At 40.4% G+C, this 24712-nt stretch overlaps 1 protein-coding gene across 2 annotated transcripts; it reads left to right on the top strand.

Moving 5' to 3' along the window:
• The first annotated feature begins 267 nt into the window (after positions 1-267).
• mafgb (v-maf avian musculoaponeurotic fibrosarcoma oncogene homolog Gb) lies at positions 268-24136 on the top strand. Of its 2 annotated transcripts, none has more exons than XM_083557904.1 (3): positions 268-1090; positions 17726-17792; positions 17878-24136. In XM_083557904.1, the coding sequence occupies exons 1-3, from the start codon at positions 921-923 to the stop codon at positions 18349-18351; spliced, it is 711 nt and encodes a 236-aa protein (XP_083414030.1). In that variant the 5' UTR covers positions 268-920; the 3' UTR covers positions 18352-24136. The 2 variants fall into 2 exon arrangements, with proteins under 2 accessions (XP_083414030.1, XP_083414031.1); XM_083557905.1 differs by lacking the exon at positions 268-1090 and adding an exon at positions 1277-1557.
• The last annotated feature ends 576 nt before the right edge of the window (positions 24137-24712 follow it).

The following is a 24712-nucleotide window of genomic DNA, read 5'->3' as shown; positions in this document are numbered from 1 at the left end:
CTGGTTAGCTTTTTGATTACATGACAATTAAACAAAAATGTTAAAAGACTATTTAATTAAAATAGTTTAATTTAAATTTACATTTCATTTAAAATTATTTTTTTATTTAAACATTATTTAACATAACATTTTGGTATTTGGGGATGCCAATTTAATCCGACCAGTGTAACCTAATAGAAATGATTACCAAATTGTAACTAAATTCTTGCATCTTTATATAAGGGGGTGGGGTGTAATCAGCATTAAACAAGAATTTGAGCCCAAAAATCTTAGGGTAGGAAAAATTACATACTTTGTTTTATTATTTTATTATTATTATTATTTTTTTTTTACAGTTGTAATAAACTTGTAATAACTAATGTGTTACAATTGTTCATGACTCATAAACAAAAGATGTACTATTGAACCATAAAAGGATAAAGTAAATTATAATTATGTATCCATTGCTTTATATGCTTTTTTTGCGATATTTATGATATGTAATCTTGATATAAAAATGTGACATTTCGTGTGTTCATACAAGTATAATATGTTGATGATGAAGAAAAGTTGTTATCGAAACAAACATAGGCATTTGTATGCCTTTATTTGTCACATAAACAATAAACATAAATTCTTCACACATCTCAGCAGCTCTCGGAACAGGGCCTTGCTCAAGGGCAGAGTGGTGGTGCTGGGGCTTGAACCACTGACCTTCTGATCAGTAACCGAGAGTCTGGATTACCACGACTCAGTTATATATATAGCAGAGACTTTTTGGACATGATGGAAATGAAAAAGAAAAGAAAGCACCTGAATGCACTTCACATTGTACCTAAGCAAACAGGTGGCGTTTTCATTTCAGTGCACCTGTTCCTTTAAGACTTCCTCTCCAAGTTGCGTAGATCCTTCATGAATGAAACCACGTGACCAAACATCATATGACGTCTGGCCTCCTCGGCACAAGAGAAAGCGGATCAACAAGGAGAAGGTGGGAGTGTTACAACAATTTCCGAAGCGGCGTCGGCAAAAAAAAACTTCACCTTCGCCGACTCGAACTTGTACTTCTGAACCGGTGCCAGAGACTGAGACGCGTCCCGGGTCCCATTCGGTGAGTGAAGGCGCCGTTTGTTTCGTTCGGCTTTCAATTTCGGAGCGAGGTGAAAGGACCTGAGTTAGCTGACACTCACACACAGGCGCGCGCGTCGTGTCAGACTCGCTGGCTTGCGGATCTGTTTTGCTGAGTGCGCACGCTTTGGCGTTTCGTCTCTCTCTCCCTTCTCTCTCCCTCTCTCTCTCTCTCCCTCTCTCTCTCTCTCTCTCTCTCTCTCTCTCTCTCGCGCTCTCTCTCCCTCTCCCTCTGTTATTGTGTGTGTCAGTGTGTGTCAGTGTCAGTGTGTTACGAAAGCGACAGGCGAATGGCTTCGATTATTTAAAGGCGCTCTAAGCCGTGCTGATTCATCACGATCTTCATCACGGGGTCAAACCGAGCCGCGCCGTGCTTGTCTCGGCTGGACAGCCAGTCCTCCAACCGCTACACAAAGGGGATTTCACAGGGGACAGGGGACATTTACTGGAGTAAGTCGGAGCTTGTTTTCCGGAACAATTAGTCCAGGTGTTTGCAGATGTGATTGTTTGGATGTCTGTAGGGAAGAATGTAATACGATCGTTTTTGAGGCCACACACCTACACACACACAAACAATATATATATATATATGTGTGTGTGCATGTGTACGTATGATTGCATACGTAGCAAGAACGTGACAAATACAGAAGTGTGTGTGTGTGTGTGTGTGTATATTTATTTATTTATTTATTTATTTATCATATATCATATATTCATTAATGCATTTACACAGATACATCCATACATTGATCTATCTGTTCATGTAATATTAAACGTTGATTCTATTCCATGGTTAAAATCTGGTTTAAAAATAAACAAAACAAAAAAGAATCTCTCTCATCTTATCTCATCTCATCTCATCTCATCTCATCTCATCTCATCTCATCTTATCTCATCTTATCTCATCTCATCTTATCTCATCTCATCTCGCATCCTCAACTCACTTGAGTCCCATTGCTCCGAGACCGGAGGAAACATTAAGACAGGAGATATCATGGAGCAGGTTTCAGAGTTAGCTAGCTTGTTATTTCCCACCAGGAACTGAAAATGACAGGCAGGATCCCACCCTGTTTGCCAACGTAGTAGTAACTAGGTAGCTAATAATAGCACGATGATGTGAAGCGTACTATTTCTAGAAGGTTGTAGCCCGTGGTCATGATGTCTGTTGTTTTTGTGTGAGGTCGCTTGTTATAGCAGCAGCAGGGATATAAATTCACACTTCACCCATGAGGTTTTTTTATTTTTAAATTTTTTTTTCCATTTGCCTGTGTAGCAGCTATTTTGTGCAAAATGCCAAACAGACTGAAGGCATGTGATCAAAAAACATTACTCTCCTGATTTCTTGATTGTTGTTTATGGATTTATTTTCGTCTCTCATTTAGATTTGATGGGTCTGTAGTCGTTATGGCATCGGGGGGTTAAGACGCTGATTTATCAGTCACCGAGTCTGAGGTTTGGGACTGAAGTGTGGGTATGAGGAGTCTCTGTGTGTTGAGGACACGTAGGCACTCGGGTGCCTCTGTGTTCATTTCTTTAACTTTTGGAGAAGGATGTTGTAAATGCCTAAGAATTTTTAATTTACCAGCTTAAGTTCTGTATGTATATGTGACATGACTGGAAACAATAAAACACAAATCCATTGTTAGCATTGTTTTGGATTGTTGTATTTTCTAGAAAGTCTATCTCATTGTTATAAAATCTCAATAAAGGATAAACGAGTGTCAGTGTCTGTCATGATTCACAGACAGCCACACTCCTAATGATAGAAAGACGAAAGGCCCAGAGACTTGCAACTAATTGCCACAATGTTTAGTTTTTTTTGTTTTGTGTGTTGTTTTTTTTTTCTTTTCTTTCTACAAATCAATTAGTGGATTGATTTACAGTAGTAACATGTAAAGAGAGTTTGCAAGAGAGACATCCTCCCTTTTAAGAGCCACATCCAGCATATTATCCCCAAATCGTCTGATAAAATTTGAATTGTAATTTGTGGCGGTGCTGCAATTAGCAGCACAAATGGTCCGGTTGAGAGGCAGAGGAACAAGTGTAATTTGATCAGCCGAGTACTTAGGCTGCACTTTAGGCAGCGCAATTTTTGCTCCACATTCACTTTCTCTGGCTTAATTGAGCACTGACCGATGCTGATGGGCAGAATGTGCTGATGGCTGAACAGAAAAGCCAACAGTGAGAGAGAGAGAGAGAGAGAGAGAGAGAGATAAGATTAAGAATGTGCGATGGGGCCGGCTTGAGACGAAGGAGAACAAGAACGGTTTTGTCTTCAAGGCATTCTCTCTCTCGTTCTCTCTCTCTCTCTCTCTCTCTCTCTCTCTCTCTCTCTCTCTCTCTCTCTCTCTCTCTCTCACTCTCTCACTCACTCGATCCCTCTCTTTTTCACTCCCTCAAGAAAAAAAATTGCTGAAGCAACCAAAATGCTTCCTCACTTGACAGATGGCATTTTCACTTGTTACTTAGCTAGCTATTTTATGAGTTTGATTAGACTGAAGTGTTAAACGTATGCAGCAGGATTTTGGAGCATGTGTGTAAGAGTGTTTCAAAGTGTTGATATATGCTCCAAACCATGCATGCACGTTTTAGTTCCTTCTCTCTTTTCATTCAGAAAAATTCTTTTTTGACTTTTGTGTTCACTCTGTTTTGTGTAGAACTCGTTCGAGGTCGAGTTCTTCTCGAAAAGATTTCCAGGCCGAAAAGCTACAAGTATTTAATGCAAAAAAATAAATAAAATAAACCTGGTTCCTCTGTGATACTGCAGCATTTCATCCAGATGTTCGAATGTGTGTTCACTTAGTGTTTTTTTATTTTTTTATTTATTGCTTACTTCCCAGTGCTGAATGCTGTACATGCAACTTTCGGAGGAAAAAATGCGACTCTTGCATCATCGTTGCACAAAAAAAAAAAAAAAAAAAAAAAGAAATATGATGGTTTGCATTTACAGTACGAGTTTTGCAACAGATGGCAGTTTTTATGCTTCCTCTTTCTGCTAACAGGTAGTTTAACCTCTTTTTTTTTTTTTTTTTTTTTAACACTACTCCTCTTCTGCTTTTTCACTTCCAGAGCAAAGATGATGACAATGACTAAAATGACCGTCACTGCTGATTTATGTTAAGTTACATTCTCTAGAGCTCCTGGGTCATAGTCATGTCGGCTTGTGTTATTGTAACAGAAAGAAGCAATGAAGCATTGTTCCTTAATTTCTCTTCACACCAGGTGTAGTAAGAGGGAGGCAGGCAGATTTGGAAATTGGCGAGGCACTGAAAAATGTGTCATCTGTCTTTTTTTGGAAGAGCAACCTTAATTTATTAATGAGGTTCAGCGGCACATTTTCTTTTTTGCCGTAAAGTTCTCGGGAGTGAGTGATGCGCCAACCTCCTTTCTTTTCTCCTCCCGTCTCGGCGCTGCTTTCTGTCTGTCCTCGTCCCGTTTAATAAATATATGCTTAGTGGCTGCAGTTATGAGGACGAATGAATGGCGCACGTCGTTAGGAACCTCAGATTTATCACCATTTGTGAAGGAATTGCCAGAGCTCTCTGCCTCATCACGCCTTGTTTACACACACACACACACACACACACACACATGCACGCACACACATGCACGCACACACATGCACGCACATAGTTGCACCCCAACACACTTCTGTGTCAGAAGTTGTTTTATGCTTATGTGTGTAGCACCCGTCATGTAACCTAGACTTTCACACCCACACACTATCAGGAAGTTTAATGAGCTACATCTTTATAGGCTTTCTTCTGCTATTTGTCAGGGTGGCATAGAGTAAATACGTGCTCAAGGTGATCATTAACTTATGTGTGTTTAACCTGTGCACGTTTTCCCGCCATGGCAACAGTGTCCAACGTGAGCATTCTTTCCTGCACCCGGCCCATTCTAATTAACTGTGACTGGTTTTTGAATCGACCAATAACAATATTTACACATCCAACCCATCGCTGTTGAGTTTTCTATCGCCGAGAGTGTGGAGCTCCATGGCCGACTGTGTGTAGGCACGCGCCAGGGATCCGGAGGGACAAGTTTGAAAGCTTCCACAAGATAAAGGGACCGAAGGTCTCGAGAGAGGGAACGACAGACAAAGGAGGGAGGGAGGGAAGAGGACTTTGGGGTGGCAGTGAGGAAGGAGGTGGGGGGGATCAGGAGAGTCTATTTTTTCCACTCTGTCTCTCTCACTCTTGCTCTGGCACGCTCTCAGTAATGATGAAATAGGTTGTAAGAAGATGAAATAGGTTGTAAGACGCGTAATCTCTCCTCTGCAGTAGAATATCTATCGCATTTCTCTCTCCTGTTTCATAAAGGAAAGAGAAGAGAGAGCTGTGCGCGATTTAACGGTGATTTCAGTGGGGAATCTTGCATATTTCACAACACTCATTTGTCACAAACTGCTGTTTGAGGAATTTCTTGCTGTGGTGTGTTTGAGTTGCACAATAAAGGTCATTTGGAGGAAAACAAATCAGGGGTTTAATAATAGTTTGTGTTAAAAGCTCTGCTTAAAGCTATTCTCCTTAATTAATCTCGGAAATATACTTTAATTGTGTGTTTAAAGGTCCTCTTTCCCACCTGTAAAAAAGGATAAAATCAGATTTAGAATTTCTTTTCAGAGAGAAAGGCATGAATGAATCACTCTTGGAAAGCTTTGCATCACTATCTTTTACTCGGCACATATTAATAGCTGTTCACAAGCAGAAAAGTTTTAAAGAATACTAGCTACTTTCTGCTCATTGTATATTGCAGAGAGAATTTTAGTCACGACATCTTATTTGACCCAGTTGGGTTGCACAGTGAAATGTGGATATTCATAAGGTCTTGTTTTTTTCGTGGCATTGAAGGCTTTCTTGGACTGCCGGGCTGGGCTGAATGTCTCCGAGTTGCATCATCTCACCAGCAATATGCCGCAGTTTTTACCCGCAGTGGCACGCTGCTCCTGCCATGCTCCAGCTGCGAAACACTGCGAAAAAGAGAAAACAGGGCGGCCGAAACTCTTTCGAAAACACACAGATGGAGAACGAGGGAGAGAGAAGGGCCATGTTTGTTTGTGGTTATAAGTCCTGTCAAGGACAAGCAGGTGTCTGAAAGTTTTAAATGGACACGCATCTGAATAGAAGAGGTTATAATTATAAAAAAAACAAAAAACTTTGTGCTCAGATGAGGTAAGTTCTATGATGCCTTTAAAGAAGTTTCTGGGAAAGAATGGAGGAAGAAAGGGAGCTTGAATATGAACGGAGAAATTAAGATCATCGTAAAGAAGCGTAAGGAAAAGATGGAGTTGTGAAAAGATGGATAGAAGAGAGCAGAGTGGGTGATGGTAGTAATGGTGGGATGCAGGTTCATGGTGCTATTTAAATGCTGGAAATAGTCAATGCTAGTCATGTTATGAGAAGGACTTTGAGCAACACTGTCTATCATGATCACATTCGCTCCCAGACTGAACATTCATCTGTGGGCGCAATCAAATAGACTCCACAGGCTATCCTGTAAAACTGTTACGTATCGCTGTCCGTAACTGAGCTCCTGCTGACTCATGCTGACTTTTAGTGTCATGGTCTGGATACTAGGTTGAAATGTGAAAACAGTGAAGTTCACGGAAATGAGGATTTCTAGGCAGCTTGTTTGTAGGTGTGTAAAACTTCGCCTGAGTGATAATACAAGATTCAGTGTCTTCATTTTAATGTCTGTGCACTTTTATTTCCATGTCAAACAAATGAATTCAGAGAAAAAAAACTCTGGTATCTGTGGTGCTCTGGGTTTTAAATCAGAAGAACAAGAAATAACACAAACTACCATCATCCAATCAATCAGGAAAAAAAGGGGTTTATATTTTACCCCCTGCATTGGCATTCAGGCTTCCTAACCTAGGCAGAGTGTGGATGTTTTGTGGGCGTGGCTTTGATGGGAAATGTTGGATTGTGTTTATAAATTTAGGTTTGATAATTTAATAGTCAATTTAACAACCAAAACCATTAACTATAGATTAAAGTTGATGATAACAAAAAACAATAAAAACCACAAAAAAAATACAAATAAGAAAAGACATTTATTCCTTTGTTTTACAGTTTTACAAAGTGTACAATTCACTCTTTAAACTGTTTTATGAGCAACTTCTGGAGTCTTGCAGTTGTAATGTAACTCTCTGACAAGCCTGTCAAGACTTTGGATCAGGTCTGGAGACGTACAGGGCTAAGGCAAAACTTTGTTTCAGACTTGTTTGCCTTGTGTTTTAGAATGTTGTCATGTTGTAGGGCATTCCCTATAGTGTGTTTTTATAGCCTTGCAATTTGTAAAATAATAAAAAAATAAAAAAAAAATCTTTTTTTTTTCTTTTTGAAGAAACCACAGGGAGTATAAATAAATACCTCTGCACTTCACTGTACTCAGATCCCCAGTAGTAGATGATGTTGGGAAATCGGAAATCATAAATAAATCATATAAATCATTTAAAATGCAGAATGGTAGCAATTTTAAGGTATCTGAACACTGAAATCCTGCACCACTACTGTAAATCTCACTGTTTTAAAGAGTTCGAGATGGTTCTACCACAACGATGTTGAATTCAGAAATCCGAGTGGTCAGAACCTGTGGGTTAGGACAGGGACATATGGTGGATGCTCTGCAAAATGTAATAATATATATATATATATATATATAGAGAGAGAGAGAGGTAACATTCTTTGCAAACAGAGACTTTGGAAAAAGACTTTTTGAAGGATTCCCAAGTGTCAGTGCTTTTTACATTTTCCACCATGAAGAACGTGTTGTTTGTTAGTAAATTACAAAACTGTAACCGTTGGGCAAATAATTCTGGATAAGGCTTTTATTAAAAAACAATCCTCATCAGGCTGGTAACAGTAACTGGCCGAGCATCTAAGCTGCATTATAAGTCAAGTTTATTTCTATAGCCCTTTCACAACAGACATTGTCTCAAAGCAGCTTTACAGAAATCAACAGTTAAGGTGAATGGTGTTCATTTATCCCTGATAAGCAGCCGTGGTGACTGTGGCAAGGAAAAACTCCCTTAGATGTAATGAGGAAGGAACCTTGAGAGGAACCAGACTCAAAAGGGGAACCCATCCTCATTTGGGTGACATCAAGAGTTTGATCATAAATCTTTCAACAATACAGAACACTGGAGAGTGAGAACTAACGAGTATTGGAGTATAAGATTATAAGTAATGTTCTTTCTACAGTCTTCTACAGTCTTTATGGTTATAAAACTAGTTGCTACTGAGCTCAACATTATACCACTCTGTCTTTGATTATTTTCCTATAGCAGCATACTCCCAAGTGTTTTATTCCTTGCTTATCTTTCTGTACTTATCAGCCCAGCTCCTGTGTTTGGTGTGAAGATTAACACAGTACTTCTCAGACAAATCTAAGAAACTGCACGGAGCTTAACTTGCGCTTTCTCTCTCTCTCTCTCTTTTTCTCTCTCTCTCTCTCTCCCTCTCTCTCTCTCACACTCACACTCACACACACACACACACACAATCCATCTTCAGGCTTGTTTATTTCTTTCATCCGTTGCTGCTTTTTGTGCTGACCTGGAGGATCAGAGGAAAAAATAAGATTTAGTTAACTTTATCTCAGTGTGCCTATAAAGAGGTGGGTGGGGGAGCAAATTAACCTACGAGCTTCACTACTGGAAAAAACCCTTACTAAATAAAAAAAATGCACACAGCCGCTTCCTGACATTGCACTTTTTTGTGCTTGTGTTAGGAAATTTTTGCCATCACACACTTATACCTGAGATGAGAAAGTGTGTAGATAGAAAGGCTTTCCTTCTCCATCCAACCTTAAACCCTACCCACTTTTTTTTTTTTTTTTTTTTTTTTTTTTTTTTTTTTTTTTTTTTTTACATTTTTTAATATAACTTGTTTTGTCTTGGTGTCGTTTTCTTGGTTTTTTTTTTCTACTTGCCTTTATATTTCCGTGTCCTGCATTATCCAGGTGGTCTTCTATTCTCTTTTTCTGTTTTTCTGTTTCGCTCGTTCTTCAATTATTCACTTCACACTTGAGCAGAGAGGCTGTCTCTAATCGATATATCCAGACTGCATTCAGAAATGTGGGTGAGAGGGAAGACCACTAAAAAGTAGCTTCTGTCACTCAGCACTCTTCTAAGAAATGGCGGCTCACAGATGTGCTTTTGTCTGAAGATCAGGAGTTGAGCTGCATTCAGGGGATACACAAGCACCTGAGTTTTATGATGTTTATTACACCCTGTCAGGCCTTACAGTTCAGTCCTATGATTCATTTGTTATAATAGGAACGATACGGCTGCGGCTCTCCAGCGAACCAAATCCCTTTTCTCTCTGTGTGTGTGTGTGTGTGTGTGTGTGTGTGTGTGTGTGTGTGTGTGCGTGCTGAACTGGTGCATTATAGAGCTATGCTTACCAGGAACTTGCCAATGACATGTGCACTTCATAGGAGAGCATCAGACAGGATTAATAAGGCTAAACATGGCCCATATAAGGAACCAAACACACCCACACAGCCAGAATTAGAGTATTTCTTGTGCTTTTGCCTGAATTATAGGGATGTGTTGTGGCACTGGTAACAATCATTAAACATTAATACAAGTATTATTAAAATGAATGCTGTATCTGTGTACATTATGTGACATAAGATTTTTTTGTATACATTTTTGTTAAATCTTTTCTTAAATTAGTTCTCATTTCCAGTCTAGCAGGGTGAAGGATTACGCATACTTCTTCCAAGATACCTGAAGCCTCATATTCTCATAACTGCTCCTCATACAACAGTAGGTGCCCCGGATAGAGTTGCAGTCTCGCCTCTCTACAGGCTTCCCGGTTCAATCTTGAGCTTGCGTTATTGACTGTGTGGAGTTTCATGTTTTTTCATTGGGTCTATGTGGGTTTGCTTTAGGCTCCCTGGTTTCCTCCCATTTACCAAAAAAGCATGCAAATCGTAGATTGTTCTAGATAGCCTTCTAAATTACCCAATAATGTGACTTTCAGTGTCATAAATTCTGTATGAAGAAGACTGCTATATCCTGCTTAAATGATCTAACAGGTAAACAGCTAGTGCTATTCCTGTTAAATGGATATATAGGTAAGCTTTTTTTCCCCCACCCAGGTTTAAAGGCCAAGTATACTTTTTAGAATTCCAGCCACACATAGTGGTCACATCATAAAGAATTTTTACTCCTGATCCTCCTGATGATTTTTGCTACACCGAGTGGGCAAGACTGAGAGGCACCAACTAGCCCCAGTCCATCAATACACTCAGTACTTAATTTAAAACCAGAAATCTATCAGTGAACTCAGAATACAACATTTGCATAGAGCTCCATCTCTCTTTTATTTTCTATTCCTAATCCATATTTCAGCAATACCTCCTGTGCTGGAATTGGTTAGTTATGTTGCAACCAGTCCAGCTGATTGGACAATCTCGGCTTGTATAAATTGAAAAGCAGCTCTTCAGGAGGATGCAAATTAGGGAGAAAAGCAACACTTCTCATATGCTTCTCAAGCAGCAATAATTCTCGTATGTCCACATGTAAGACTTTGGTGTACCTAAACACAGCTTGTTAAATAGAAACACGAACGAAGCGTTTTCGGATAGTAGATGCATTTTCAAGTTTATGCAGATTATGTAGCTTTACAGGGGGAGTGTAATACACTCGGTGGAAAGCACTATCCTGTCCAGTTCTGCAAACACCACCTCAAAAAATGCCACAATTGGCTAATGAGACTGTGACTGACCGGGAGAGAAAGTATGCCATCCCTCCGAACCAGACTGTATGGGCAGTGTTTGCTCTCTTGCTCTCCTGTCTATGGATAGCTGTCCCATTCCCAGACATAAGACAATGACAATTTCTATTGCCCCACTTGCTGAAACTGCTGGTGGCTTAAATTAAAACGTTTATTTTTTACTTTAAACAACATTATTATGCCACTTCCATCTTCTGTTCGTGTACCCACTCTGTCTGGCTTTGTCAGTTACATAGTCAGCGTTGATTCCACAGCTTAGAAGAAGAATTTGTGCTCACTGACCCAAATGTAGTGGAGTCACTCGGGACATCCTAGGATGCAGCGTGTTTAACACACCTTTTTAAATGGAGACGCACCCTCTGTGAGGCAGATCATGGTGAAGTGCATGAACAGGGACTGGTAGTGGAAACCACTACTTTAGACATCCTACTCCAGAGGCCAAACTTCTGTTTAATTAATTACACACTTGTACTCCAAACAAACGCAGACTATCACACGCCTCCATTATTCCCCATCTCCGGTGAACTCTCCTCCTCCGTCTGTTCCACCATCCCTCTTTTGTTGAATCCCCCCACCTGGCCCTTACTGGCCTCGTTTGGTTGTCTCAGCAATAGCCGAGTGGCGTGTTGACAGCTTTGCAGTTTTGTAACGGAGGATCAGCGCAGGAACTTTTTCTAATTGGCGGTTTTAGTTGCGTTGGTTGCTGAGTTCAGGGCTTTTCTCCCCTCGGCGCGACCCCAATCCTCCTCCCCGGCCTCTAAGCTCCCACAAATGTGTTGATGATGCAGTTTTGGTCAGGCTCTTTTCCTCCAACCCCCTTCCAACACACACACACACGGGTTCTTGTGTGCTCTATCTCTCACTCTCTCTCTATAGCTCCTGGCTTTAACTTTTCTTTTGTCTTCCTCCTTTTGTCTCTTTCGGTCTTTTCGTGGGCTTCTATAGACCTGTTTTTTGTTCCGTGAGTGAGAGACTTCCCTCTAGAGATGTCTGCAGTGTGAGGGGTGATGGAGAAGAATTTAGCATATGCCTGCAAAAGACCACTATGACCACCTCAGCACACTCTTCCTCATCTTCATCTTTCTCAGAAATGTTTGATTTCTTCTAAGATACACGCACGTGCGCACACACACACACAAACACACACACACACACACACACACACACACACACACACACACACACACACACACACACACACCCCCACACCCCACTACGGCTGGATAACTATATATGTATATATGTAAATACTATTTATTTATGTTAATTAATAGATTCCAAAAACAAATAAACATTAAATCCAATGCTGTTCATTTAAACAGAAATTGCTTAACTCTGTGAGTCTTTGTATTTATTCATATTTTCTTGTTTGTTTTTTTTAGTTCATACTGCATGTGTGCTTTTTCAGTTATTTTAAACAGCAACATGAAAATAAAAGCTGCTTTTTTTTCTATTGCAATTGATCAGGCAAAATCGTGACTTCAGTGTTCATTCCAGTCGTTATCATGAACTAATGGAAAGAATAATTCCATTACAGCACGTGTGCTGCTGAAACACACACCCTCACAGGAGTGTAAGTCCTTTATCAGAGGTAATGAGGTGTGTTGGTGCAGTGGGAAGATGTCTGTTTCTTGTCTGTGACCTCTCCTCACAGAGGAATATTAAACAGAATCGCCATAAGTGGTGTGTGGGGGGGGGTGTGTTTTGTGTTTGTGGGTGAGTGGGTGGGTAAATGTGTGTGTGTGTGTGTGTGTGTGTGTGTGTGTGTGTGTGTGTGTGTGTGTGTGTGTGTGTGTGTGTGTAGGTGGTTGGATTAAAGCAAGGAGTTACAATGTTGCCCTTCTGTCCTTCTTGTGTGATCTCTCATACATTTTCAAAGTCAATTCCCACTATATATTTTTTGAGTGTGTGTGTGTGTGTGTGTGTGTGTGTGTGTGTGTGTTACTCTACAGTTCTCTCTGCTACTGTCTCTTTATTATCTCCTCTTTGAGCCTCTTGCTGAAGACACCAGTCTGATCTGGCACAGAACAGCTGCTCAAACGTAGCGACCAATCGCTGCATGCTGCACTATTTAGTCCACGTGGGTTGAAATTGAAATTTAGGCTAGACGCTGCCCGCTGCGTGCACCATATGGACGTGTCCCTTTTTTTTATTTTTTCCCTCGTTCGTCTACACATGTTGTCCTAAATCATCCTAACCTTTTTGGTGTTCTCAATGGACTCGCTGGTGGAGTAAGGAGCGTGTGTGTGTGTGTGTGTGTGTGGCAGGCTGGTGCATGGTACAGGGGGGTGGGTCGTTGGCTGGCGGCACTAACAGAGCAGTGGCTGATGGGGGATGGGAGTCGGGCACTAGGGAAATAAAACGAGGCCCGATAAAGATGAAGCCCCTCCCCCCCAGGTTGGTGCGTGTTAATCCGGTCTATTGTGTAGCGATGCTTTTGCTCAAAAACAGTGGAGTGAAAGAATGCAGGAGGGGAACTGTCTTTATGTTTGTTTGCTAGTTGCTCTGGTATTGCAATCTGATTAGATTTGGGTTATTTTTACTCCGTGCCACTTCGCATAAATCTGTTGCACAGACTATGAAATCTGCCATTTTTTCCACTTTTCTGGCTGCTTTACAAGCCGGTTGACCAAACAAAAAATATTACATAATTCCTTACAGTTATTTTGTTTCGTTTGTTATGCACATTAATCTGATGACACGAACAGTTGTCATGCATACACCAGTTTATTAGATAAACACCTGTGCACCTGCGCAATCATGCAATTATTTAGCCACTGAACGTGGACTGTTGAAGATGCAAAAAATGTCAGCTAGTCTTTATCCAGTTCTCAGCTATCTACATTCTGCTTGCTACAGCTATATAGGTTGTTTAAGTTATTTTCACCTTGCTTTGAGCTATGAACAAATCTGGCCATTCTCCTCTGACCTCTCTCACCAACAAAGCATTTCTACTCACATTACTGCCCCTAACTGAATGTTTTTGGTTTTTGTGCCTATACTTTGTGCTGTTGTGTGTGAAAATCCCAGGATATCAGCATGTTTCTGAAATACTCAGACCAGCTTGTTTAGCACCAACAATCATGCCACGGTTAAAGTCACCGAGACCACATTTATTTATCCACATTATCCTGATGTTTGATTTGGACATAAACTAAAGCTGCTGACCAGCATCTGCATGATTGAATGCATTGTGCTGCTGCCACGTGATTGACTGATTATATTAATGCACAAATTTGCACGACAGGGATACAGTTATATTGAAATTTCCGATAAGCTGCTTTGTGGAAAAAATACAGAATAGCGCTAACACTGAATAGATTGGATTTGGATGAGTGAGCCAGGTGAAAAGGTTGTTCCTATTAAATTGGCCAGAAAGTGTATACCGTATTTTTCGGACTATAAGTCGCTACTTTTTCCCCATGTTTTGAACCCCGCGGCTTAAACAACAAAGCGGCTAATTTATGGATTTTTCCTGGGTTCACAAACTTTAAGCCAAAAAACTGAACCCTATAACATTAGACCAATGAAATTTCCGAACAGAAACGAAAAAACGCACCTCAACTGTGTTCTGAGCTGCATGGCATCGGGAGAAAAAAATATATTTTTTAAACGCACGATGATGCCAAAAAAATAAACGAGAGAGAAATAGTTGTGAAAGAAAGGAGGAAGATCGTGAACAATGACTTACTTGGTCGGCTACTGTTTAGATACAAGCCGTTGTAACACGTTGAGTCTGGGTCATGGGAGAGCTCCCTAACTCCAGTTGCAACAGAAATCATATAAGCACAGACAGGTTTCCAAAACTCGTGCTTTTTTATTTTACTTGGCAACAGCGTTATGGGTAAGTCAAAGAAACTTAGAAATGAGCATTAGAAAATAATAAGAACATATTTCTCGGTCTTGCACACATGCAGTAATAGCAGAAAAATACGGCGCCAGGCTATTCCCAAAATGCCGCTCTGCTCTTAAATGAGCCACAACATATTTCACCCGTTACACCGTGTAATAGACACTGTCTTTCTTTAACGCCTGTGTAAAGTTCATTAGTTTCAGTGTAGACAATTATAGCGGCTTATAGACAGGTGCGGCTTATTTATGTCCAAAATAAAAATCTTTGTCAAATTCAGTGGGTGTGGCTTATATATGGGTGCGCTTTATAGTCCGGAAATTACGGTAATTGTGATACTCGTTTTTCTTTTCTTTTTTTTTTTTTTAAGAATGGGCAATGAATAACCAAACAAAAGGGCTATTTTATTTATTTTTTCTGCAAAACTGTTAAACGTAACAAAATGGATCCATTCTTGCCATGCTGTGTCACTGTTTGTTGCGTTTGCAGGCTGAGATGATGACGGACAGGTTAATCAGCCTAATTCTGAGCCTGTGGCCCAGTGCACTGCTTCATACGGAGGGATTTCAGCTGGCCTGTGCAGGATAAAACACACACTTGTCTATCTCTCTTGCTCACACTCTTGTATAGGACCTTCTGGGATTAGTAGGTTCTCATTACTCGGAGCTGTAGGTGTCCCCCTGTGATCCGGTGCTGGAAATGGGTGTAGTTGGTGGCAGGACTTATGCAGACGCATCTTGAGAGCTTCTGCCAGGAAATGACTCCTTCCAACACACACACACAGACACACACACACACACAGGCCCTTAATCTCTTAATATGCACTGGGTGTGTTTACTACTGAGACGAAGGTCAACGGCGTCTGACTTCGCTCGTGTCCTCCCAATGAATGACGGCTTTAAATAAATGAAAAGCCCTCTTTGAAAAGCCCTTTCTGTGTGAAATGCAAATTCCAGGCTTTTAAAATCTGATGTTGAGAAACCAGTACTGTGGAGTGATGGGGAAAAGTAGCCTCGCTTATTTAATAATGGAGTACAGTGGTCTTTAATCATATGCTGTACAATACTAGATGGTTTTTGGAAATGTACTGTAAGTATGTACACACACTGTCCACTTTAATAAGAACACCTGCATGCTGTATGTATTGCTCCAGTCGGCTAAACACCCAACAGCAGTGCAGTGCAGATACAATTCAGAAGCTTCAGTTAATGTTCACATCAAACACCAGAATGAGGGGGAATGATCATGGTGACACCGACTGTGGTTGTTCAGAAATTGATGAGCTCCTTGGATTTTCACACATATAATCTGTAGTTTTCTCTCCTCCCGGATTAAAACTATTTGGCTAGCATCTTTATTTTCTCTTGAAATGTTTACCTTGGCGCCTTTTTTAGCTCCGTTTCTACATACCTGTGTTTCTGATTATGAAAAAATCTTGTCTGTCATCTGTGCATGATAATTATTTCACACAGTAAAAATAGTTTCACCATCAACCACAGTTCAGCACCTCAGCTGAACTGTGTGGAATGTGGGATTCGGAAGAGTATGACGTAGATACTGTATGAAACATGCTTACCAAATGAAACGTTTGCTTTAAGAGAATTTCTGTTCAATGGTTGTTGAATCTGCTTGCCTGCCTGACTCGTTTATTATTCACTTATTACAGTGAAACTAGTAGGAAAGAATGTTACAAGGATGAGGAAGCCAAGTCTGCAATCAATCTGCCTTTGAGTTTAATGGGGTTGTAATAAGTATGGATTGTTCTACTAATTAGTACACAGTGCATACCTAAAGGTATTATGGCATGGTCTGTAAGTTGAGCGCCAGCTCATGTTTTGGGGTCAAAGCAGCTTCTTCTTTATTCCTTCTGTTTGCTCTGGGGTTTGTGTGATTTGTGGCTGTTAGAAGTGTTGCACGCTGCTGTTTGAGGCGTGGTGCAGGCTAAGGGATGTGAAGGAATGTGCAGAATCATCCTCGCTCGATCCCATGATGGCAGCTGGAACAATGGCTGCTCTTCATGGGAGCACCCCGGTGCTGTAGGGGTGTCATCCCTGAACCCACTTCAATGAAGCCCATTGTAGTGTGTGCACGCTCGCGTGAGCATTTACCTCGTTTACATTTTACATGTTGCTTTCCGTTTCTTTGTTTCATGTAATAGGTGTCTGCTTCCTCTAATTCAATTTAAAAAGAAGAACTAAGAGACCGGCTTTAGGTTTTTCTAGCTGTCACTTTAATGAAAACGGCTGAGCAGTTTGAAGTGTTCAGTCAGCTGTCACAGCTCAGCTGGATTATATTGAGCAGTAGTCTTGTGTACGTGTTTGGCAAATGGAAAAAGGCTGTTCTGAAGTATATATTTTGTAACAGATACAACTATTTATTATTAGTTTATTTATTTATTTAAATTAGAACTTTGTTTCTGTCTAAAACTGTAAGCTCAAAAAGAAAAAAGTAAATTTTGAATGTTGCTAAATTTTGGGTTATGCCTTAACAATGGTTGAAATATTAAAATGAAAAGCCCCTCCTGCTCCCCTTTACAAATGAGTGAGCTGAGTCTAATTAGCTTATTACTGTCTGGTAATCCCCTGGCCTGCTGCCTGTGCCACCACTTCCTTCTATACTGTTCGGCTCCTCCCCTGCTTGGCTCTTCATCAGCCTATCAGCGTGGAGCAGAACTCTCATCAAAAAAGGTGTTCTCAAACTTGAGTAAAGGTTTCCAACCACTAGAACCACACAGGAAGTTGGAGACAGGAAGCTGGTGGTTTCATGCTGCCACTTTCACTATTCCAGGTTTCTTTTTTAGAGAAAGGTAACTAGTCCATGGTACACGTGGCTGGAGAATACTTTAGTGTGCAGTTTATTTTAAAATCATATCAGTTGCAGCTAAATATAAAAATGATTTAATCTAAGACTCATCTATTGGGGGTGGGGGGTCGCAATGAGTTTGTAAAACCAGTACTGATTTATAGAACTGGTGGATTAAAAACTGTTTGAAACGTATCTGTTTCCTGTCTCGCAGATCTGTGTGGTTTACAAGCGGCTCTCGTGGCATGACGACCACTAACAAGGGAAACAAAGCCTTGAAGGTGTGTCCCTTTTCCTTCTGAACTGTTTTAAAAGATTTTCTACGATTTTCTCCATCATCACTCACTTTCTGCCCTTGGGTTGTAGGTGAAGCGGGAGCCAGGCGAGAATGGCACTAGCCTCACAGACGACGAGCTGGTGTCGATGTCGGTGCGCGAACTCAACCAACACCTGCGCGGCCTCTCCAAGGAGGAGATTGTACAGTTGAAGCAGCGGCGGCGCACGCTCAAAAACCGTGGCTATGCTGCCAGCTGCCGAGTCAAGCGTGTCACGCAGAAGGAGGAGCTCGAGCGTCAAAAAGCCGAGCTCCAGCAGGAGGTGGAGAAGCTTGCTTCAGAGAACGCCAGCATGAAGGTGGAGCTCGATGCCCTGCGCTCCAAATATGAGGCGCTGCAGAGCTTCGCTAGGACTGTCGCTCGCGCACCTGCGGTGCCTATCAGCAACGCTCCCGTTTCCGCCCGAGGGTCCCTGGCCTCCGTCATTGGGCCACTCGTACCGGGGAAGGTGGGCGCCACCAGCGTCATCACGATAGTCAAGTCCAAAACAGATGCTAGGTCTTAGTACAGGCCAGTAGGGAGAGAGAGAGAGAGAGAGAGAGAGGAGGAGGGGAGAGGGAGAAAGAGAGAGAGAAATGGGCTTGGTCAGTGCATCACGATTTAGGCACGGGACAGAATCAATAAGAGGTCAAATTGGTGCAAATTGTTCCAGATTTCTGTGAGATGGAGCCTGACGTGGAGGACAGGTACCTAAGAAGGCCATGTCCTTAACATATGCTGATACTTCCTCTTGAATTGGTCAATACAGAATATTTCTGTACACACGCTTCCGAAACCATCAAAACCACCATCATGGACAATTAGGACGACTGGGCTTCCAGAAAAATCTCCACATTTGAATGAAATTACAAGTATTTAAAAAAAAAAGAAACAGCAAAACTGTTTTGTCCCACATGACTGCAATGATTGCTGGATTTATAGTCTTTATACTTAGTTTTTTGTATGATATTGTTGGACTTTAGGGCCCAAGTGTATTATTTTTGTCAGGTTTTTATGCAATATTTGAACTTCATTGTTTTGCTGTGTTTTGTACTTCCATCTTTTTCCTGTGTCAGAGAACTCGGTCACAAAACAGACATACACTCTGTACACTTTTAATCTCCACCTTATGTTTATAAACACAAGGACGTGGAATAAAGACGTTTTTTTTGTTGTTGTTTTTTTACAACGAATCCTATAAAGCCGGGTTAGTTAGCCGGGAAAGAGAGCTTGTCCAGGACACACACGTCTGACGTATTGTGGAGTATTAGTGTTCTTCCTGTGTTTATACTGACCCTGCACTGGTGTATCTCCTACTCCGAGATGCTTCCAGTCCTGAACACGCTCTACTCTTCACGCTTTTGCGTCCATTTACCGTTGCCTAATGTCGTGCACTGACCAGCCGCTGCTGAAGCGAGACGAGAAAAAACGAGAGGAATCAGCTGATGATATTCGTATGGTAGCTATCAGGATAACTGAGACCAGTTTATGTGATTGGATAGTCCTTTTTTTTCCACAAGTCAACTTTAAAAGGATTCATTTCTTTTTATAACAAAAGCTTATTGGCAAAGGCAATAAGACCTTTATGTTGTGGAAAGTCAAACTGCTAATTTCTTTGTGGAGCTCATGAAATTTTTGTCATGTGTTTTTATGCTGGCAAAACTCTTATTTTGTTTATATGTCTTTGTTGATCACGAAGTATGACCCTGTTGTTGTTATTAGTGTGTTTTCCCTTGTCTTATGCTTCCCAATAACTCCAGAGAGACTCATTTTGTTCATTATTTGTCCCCATTATTAATACTGACAAAATCATAAAAGATTGCTCTTAAATAATAATAAAAAATAAATAAATAGACATTTGAAAAGGGGACTATCCGGTTGCATAAATCGGCAATCTCTCACAAGCTTTACCATAAAATCTGTCGCTGTGACGTTGCGTAACGTATTCTAAGATTCTTTGTCTTTATGGTGGAGTCTTGAATTTTATATAAAAAAATCACACATAGAGTATCTTACATTATTTATAAAACATTTAAAAAAAGAACTATAAAGTTGTTTGATATCTCTCTTTTTTGCAATTGTACCAAAAGTGGCTTAACTATTGAAGTCGATAGCTTTTTCTAGTGACTAGGCGCGTAAAACTGTGGACTAGCGCGTGTGGTGTGACGTGTAAGTGATAAGGTGATGGTACTGTTCACTATTTTTGGATGTGATGCTATTCTGTTTTTTTTTTTTTTTTTTTTTTCTTTTCTTTTTCTTATCCAAACCCAGGTGATGGACACACGTTACCCACAATCCTTCAGCTTTTTCCTCCATAGTGCAGCTGATTTGACACAGCCTGTACTGAGTTAAAATGTCAGAGATCTTTTATGAAGTTTTTATAAAATTGTTTAGACTTTTGACAGTTGGCTTCTCCTGGCGGGAACTGCGTGAGCGTTCAGCTTGTATGTGGTGTGTGAAAGCGGTCTCGGGCGGTTTAAAGTGTAGCAGCAGCGTCGAGTGCTTTGGCACTCGAATGCCGAAGGGACCGGACACGGTTTCCTTGACATCAGCAACACTGGGTCTTTGTGCCCCATTTAGTAACAACTATTCTCACTCTTTGTATTTGTCCAAAAAAAAAAGTACAGTGAGTTTAAGAAGAAAAGAAATCTCAGGAAAGTGGATCTACAGCATGGGTTTGTGGGATGCGTGTTAAAGATCCTGTGGTCTCATCACCTTCGTTTGATAAAGTCCCTTTTTTTGTGACGTGTGTCTTTTTTTTTTTATATTTTTGGTGTAAACTGTTTCTATGGTAGATTCTATTTAAAGTAATCTGTTTTTTTATTATTATTATTATTAATTGTCATTTTCTTTTTAAATGCCAGGGAAGTGACACTGCACTGATTTTTCAATGAGCAAAATGAAACAGAAGTAGTAATATGCTCTCTCTGTATTAGTTTTTTTTTTTTTTTTTTTTTCTACTGGAGAAAAGCCTTTTGTTCATGTGTTGAGCTGTAGGTTGAGGCAGCACTAGTTAAATGTAAGAAATACAAATGTAAACCATTAAGTGAAGGGTCACACCTTTCGCATTATGCTGAGAAGATATTCTACAAGCACTGTATGCAGTAATGGTACTGAAATTTTTTTGTTTTTGTTTTTTTTATTCATATTCCTTTTAAGTTTCTTTTTCATAACAAATGTTAGTAGGTTCAATGCAAAAAAAGCTCAATTAGGCCTTAAAAACTTTACACCAGCCAAACTTTTTAATTATTTCTTCCGTTTTTCCAGCCCTGACTTTGTGCATGCCTACACTGTACACTGTCTCTAGAGATCAGGGTTGGGGATTCTGAGTTCCATCACACCTGATTCGTCTCAGAAAGGGCTTAATGTTCAGCACATGAACGTGTGTTCGTAAGCCTGAGCACTGTTATGGCTCTCCAGTGTTTTAGGAACCCTGGTTAAAGCAGAGTTGAGTGACAATCCACAGATCCAGATAGCACGTGACTGCTCCCATCCCGTCCCGTTTAAATCCACTATCAGTAGGCTGCATCTTCAAATAAAGAAATAAATAAATGGCACATCCACTGAGCAGTACCGCCATAATCCTACTATTAAATGAATCTTTTCAGTGAAAGATGAAATGTCAATTCAGTATGAGAATCTATTACTAAATGCGCGTAGTTCTGCAGTACAAATCCACAGGAATGCTCGTTTGATGCTTGGCTGCATCATATCATGTTATCAAAGTGTCTCTGTTGATTATTCTCAGTCCACTTCAGGTTTGCTGTTAGTTATGATGGGGCTTTAAACATATTGAGCTCTTCTTAAGCTGCACTTATCTGGCATTTAGGTCCAAATAAATATTGTAGGTCTATTTATTATACTTCTTTTTTTTTTTATTAGAAATCAGTGTAAATGAAGAAAATGAAACTTTCTCTGACTGGTTAATCTGTGAATTTGTTCTGTAATGGAGTCTTTGGTCCATTTTTGGCGTTGCTTTTGTAACCAGTGGTGGCGTTTCTCCTATCGGCTGTGGCAGTTCTGTGCGATGTTAGTGTGTGTGTGTGTGTGTGTGTGTGAGAAGGAAAGCGAGAGAGTGTGTTTATTTTTTTTAATGGGTTAACCTAATGCTACTAGCTTACTAGTGAAACAATGTCGTGCTCCTCATGGAAGTGCTTGTGCTCCAGGTAGCGCCACTGCCTAATACTTTTAGACTTGCACCCCTCCTTTTCCTGTCATTCGACCAGGAGGACGGGGTGGTTCGGCTTGTTCACAAACGTCATTGTTGTTGTCGTCGTGGTGACTTGGTGTAGAAGTGAACATATGAATTATATGCAAATGTGGGCGGTAGGGAAGATAGGGTTTCTGTATTTTTTTTTTTCCCCCCCCGTAACCACAAACAGTACGATGTTTCCATTTTTCCATTTGTTTAAATGCTACAGCTTGTCCAATTTTTTGTCTAATTTTTTTAAAGCCTTTTTATTTGCATGTATGAATATCGCATTCCTGCTGAAAAATCCGGTGACCAGATGCCAAAACACAGGCCGAGCTGCACAAGCTGGTAGATTGTCTTTGCCAGCTGGTAGACGGAAATCGTTTCTGAATTCCTGCCACTAATGCTACGTCGTAGACAATTTATTTTTACGAAAATCAACAGTGAGGCTTTTTACATCATCTCAAATATTTATTAATCAACATTGTCAAGTAATAAAGAAAGATGGGAAATAAATTACCATCTGGCAATCAAAGTCTACAAGCTCGATCGGTTCAGTTTGTGTTTTTGTAACTGGTCAGACCAAGCTCGAGTTTCATTTCGGCTGCGATTTTGATCGACTTAGCTAATGCAACAATCAACATTAAACAATGCAACGATTAACAATAACCTCAAGACTGTTTCTGGAACATCCTCTGATACATCAATACAGCTTCTGTTGGGTGTTTTTAATCGAAAATACACTTGCAATTCGTTTTGCCCCTTCAAGAATAGCGCTACCTCCCAGGAGCAGAACACTGTGGATATTAAAAGCAAACTGAGACAATCCTGGAAACAGCTTCCAGAATTGGCTCAAACACTCGCTTGAGATGACCTTGCTGAGAACAATGTGTATGTAACCACCAACTCGCACCCGTTTGACCCCGAGCCACAACCGGCTCTTTTGACAGATCAGTAGGAAGCAGCAGGCTGACTGAGAGCTCGCTCTGGTCTCAGGTGTCCGCTTCTGTTGCTGTGCAAAAATGCAATACTTTGTCCTACTTCTCCTCCTGTGGAGTGTAAGTGTTGTGCGTTAACTACGCCAAGCTGCGTTAACACATCATACCCGATGACTTCTATTCGTACTTGCCTGCTCTGTTGCGTTCCCAGTTGCCTTTCACTTCAGGCCTCGTGGGAGCAGCATTGAAAGGTTTCATTTCTTCTCAAAGACAAATGAGTCTCAAATTCTTCACATCTCTCGTCCCTTGTTAAGGTTTAACCAAGAAACCCAGATTTCCCCCTGCATTTGGCCGCCGTGGGCAGTTTAAATCATTAACCTCTTATCGCACTGCTATTGTAATAGTTAACATCATTGCCATTGGTGTTTGTGACATGCTTATCACACCGCGTGACTTCTCTTCCAGATTCCTGACTCCTAAATCAATAAAACGAGGATCCCCTAAACACTGTCAGACATTTTATACATTTGTATTAATGGCACTTTGCTGTGCTTCTTTTAGCTTTTGGTGCTTGACTTTCTCACTCCTCTGTGTGAAGCAAAAAGAAATGTATCATTTAATGCAAAATCAATTTGTATGCAGCACTTCCGAGAGTTCGTTTTTCTTTGTCCCCTTTTATAGACCAATTTGTTTTCTTTATCATTTTTTTCTCATTTGTCTTTTTTTTTTTCCTGATTGTCTCCCTTGTTTTTCTCTCCATCACTCAAACTGCTATGTCCACGACAGACCTCATCATAGGAGCAATGTTTTTTCTTTTTTTTTTTTTTTTACTCCAAAGTACTCAAGCTATAAATCGAGAGGTAATGATCATAGAAAGTATCATCATCTTTATTTTTTTGTCTGTTTTTCTGTAATGGGGTGTAATGAATTCTGTCACAGTACTTTTATGGGAATTATACAAACAGTAAAAGTCCATTTAATTGTAAGTATTTATCAACTAAGTTATTGTACTTTTTGGAATTTGTAGATAAATAATATAATGTATTGGTATATTAATGCTGAAATTAACTGTATCAGTCAGTCCGGGGCGTCTTTTAATTTATTGATGTATATACTGTATGTTTGTTGATATACAACTTACTTTATTTTGTATATGACCAATAAACACATTTTAAAAAACACTGTTGCCTTTATGTGCATGTGTGTATGGATGAATGGATGGATGAATGCATGGATAGATTTGTGCTTATTTGGTTCATTTGATCTGAATGCATGACCTAATATATCTATATTAAGCATCTCCTCAGCACTCCACATGTTTAGGTTTGATCTTTTTCATTAACAGCTCTGCCACATTTCATATTTTTTTTTTTTTCAAGGAGATTTTGAAATGAATGTAGCAGAGAGTGACCCAGTTGGAACAACCTCCTCTCGGCGGACATATTTTTGGCTTGACATCTGTTTAAAACACACACACACACACACACACACACACACACACACACACACACACAAACCGGTCATGATGGATCCGCGTGAACGCACCATGCCGCTTCACGTGGGCGCGCAGGTGTCTCGGCGCGTTCCAGGGCGCGCGTGTCCGCCACTCTCATCAGCACGAACAGCTGATCAGGTCTGAAGACCGGAAAATGACAAATCACGTGTCTGTCCTGATCGTGGCTGTGAGTTATAATAAGGGACTGTGCTTGCTGATGTTTATCTGACTTTCCCGACTTTTTTATTCATAGGGTTTTTTG

This window comes from Silurus aristotelis (assembly GCF_946808225.1).
Source record: "Silurus aristotelis genome assembly, chromosome: 13".
NCBI lineage: Eukaryota > Metazoa > Chordata > Actinopteri > Siluriformes > Siluridae > Silurus > Silurus aristotelis.
This window is presented reverse-complemented; position numbering and strand designations above follow the sequence as displayed.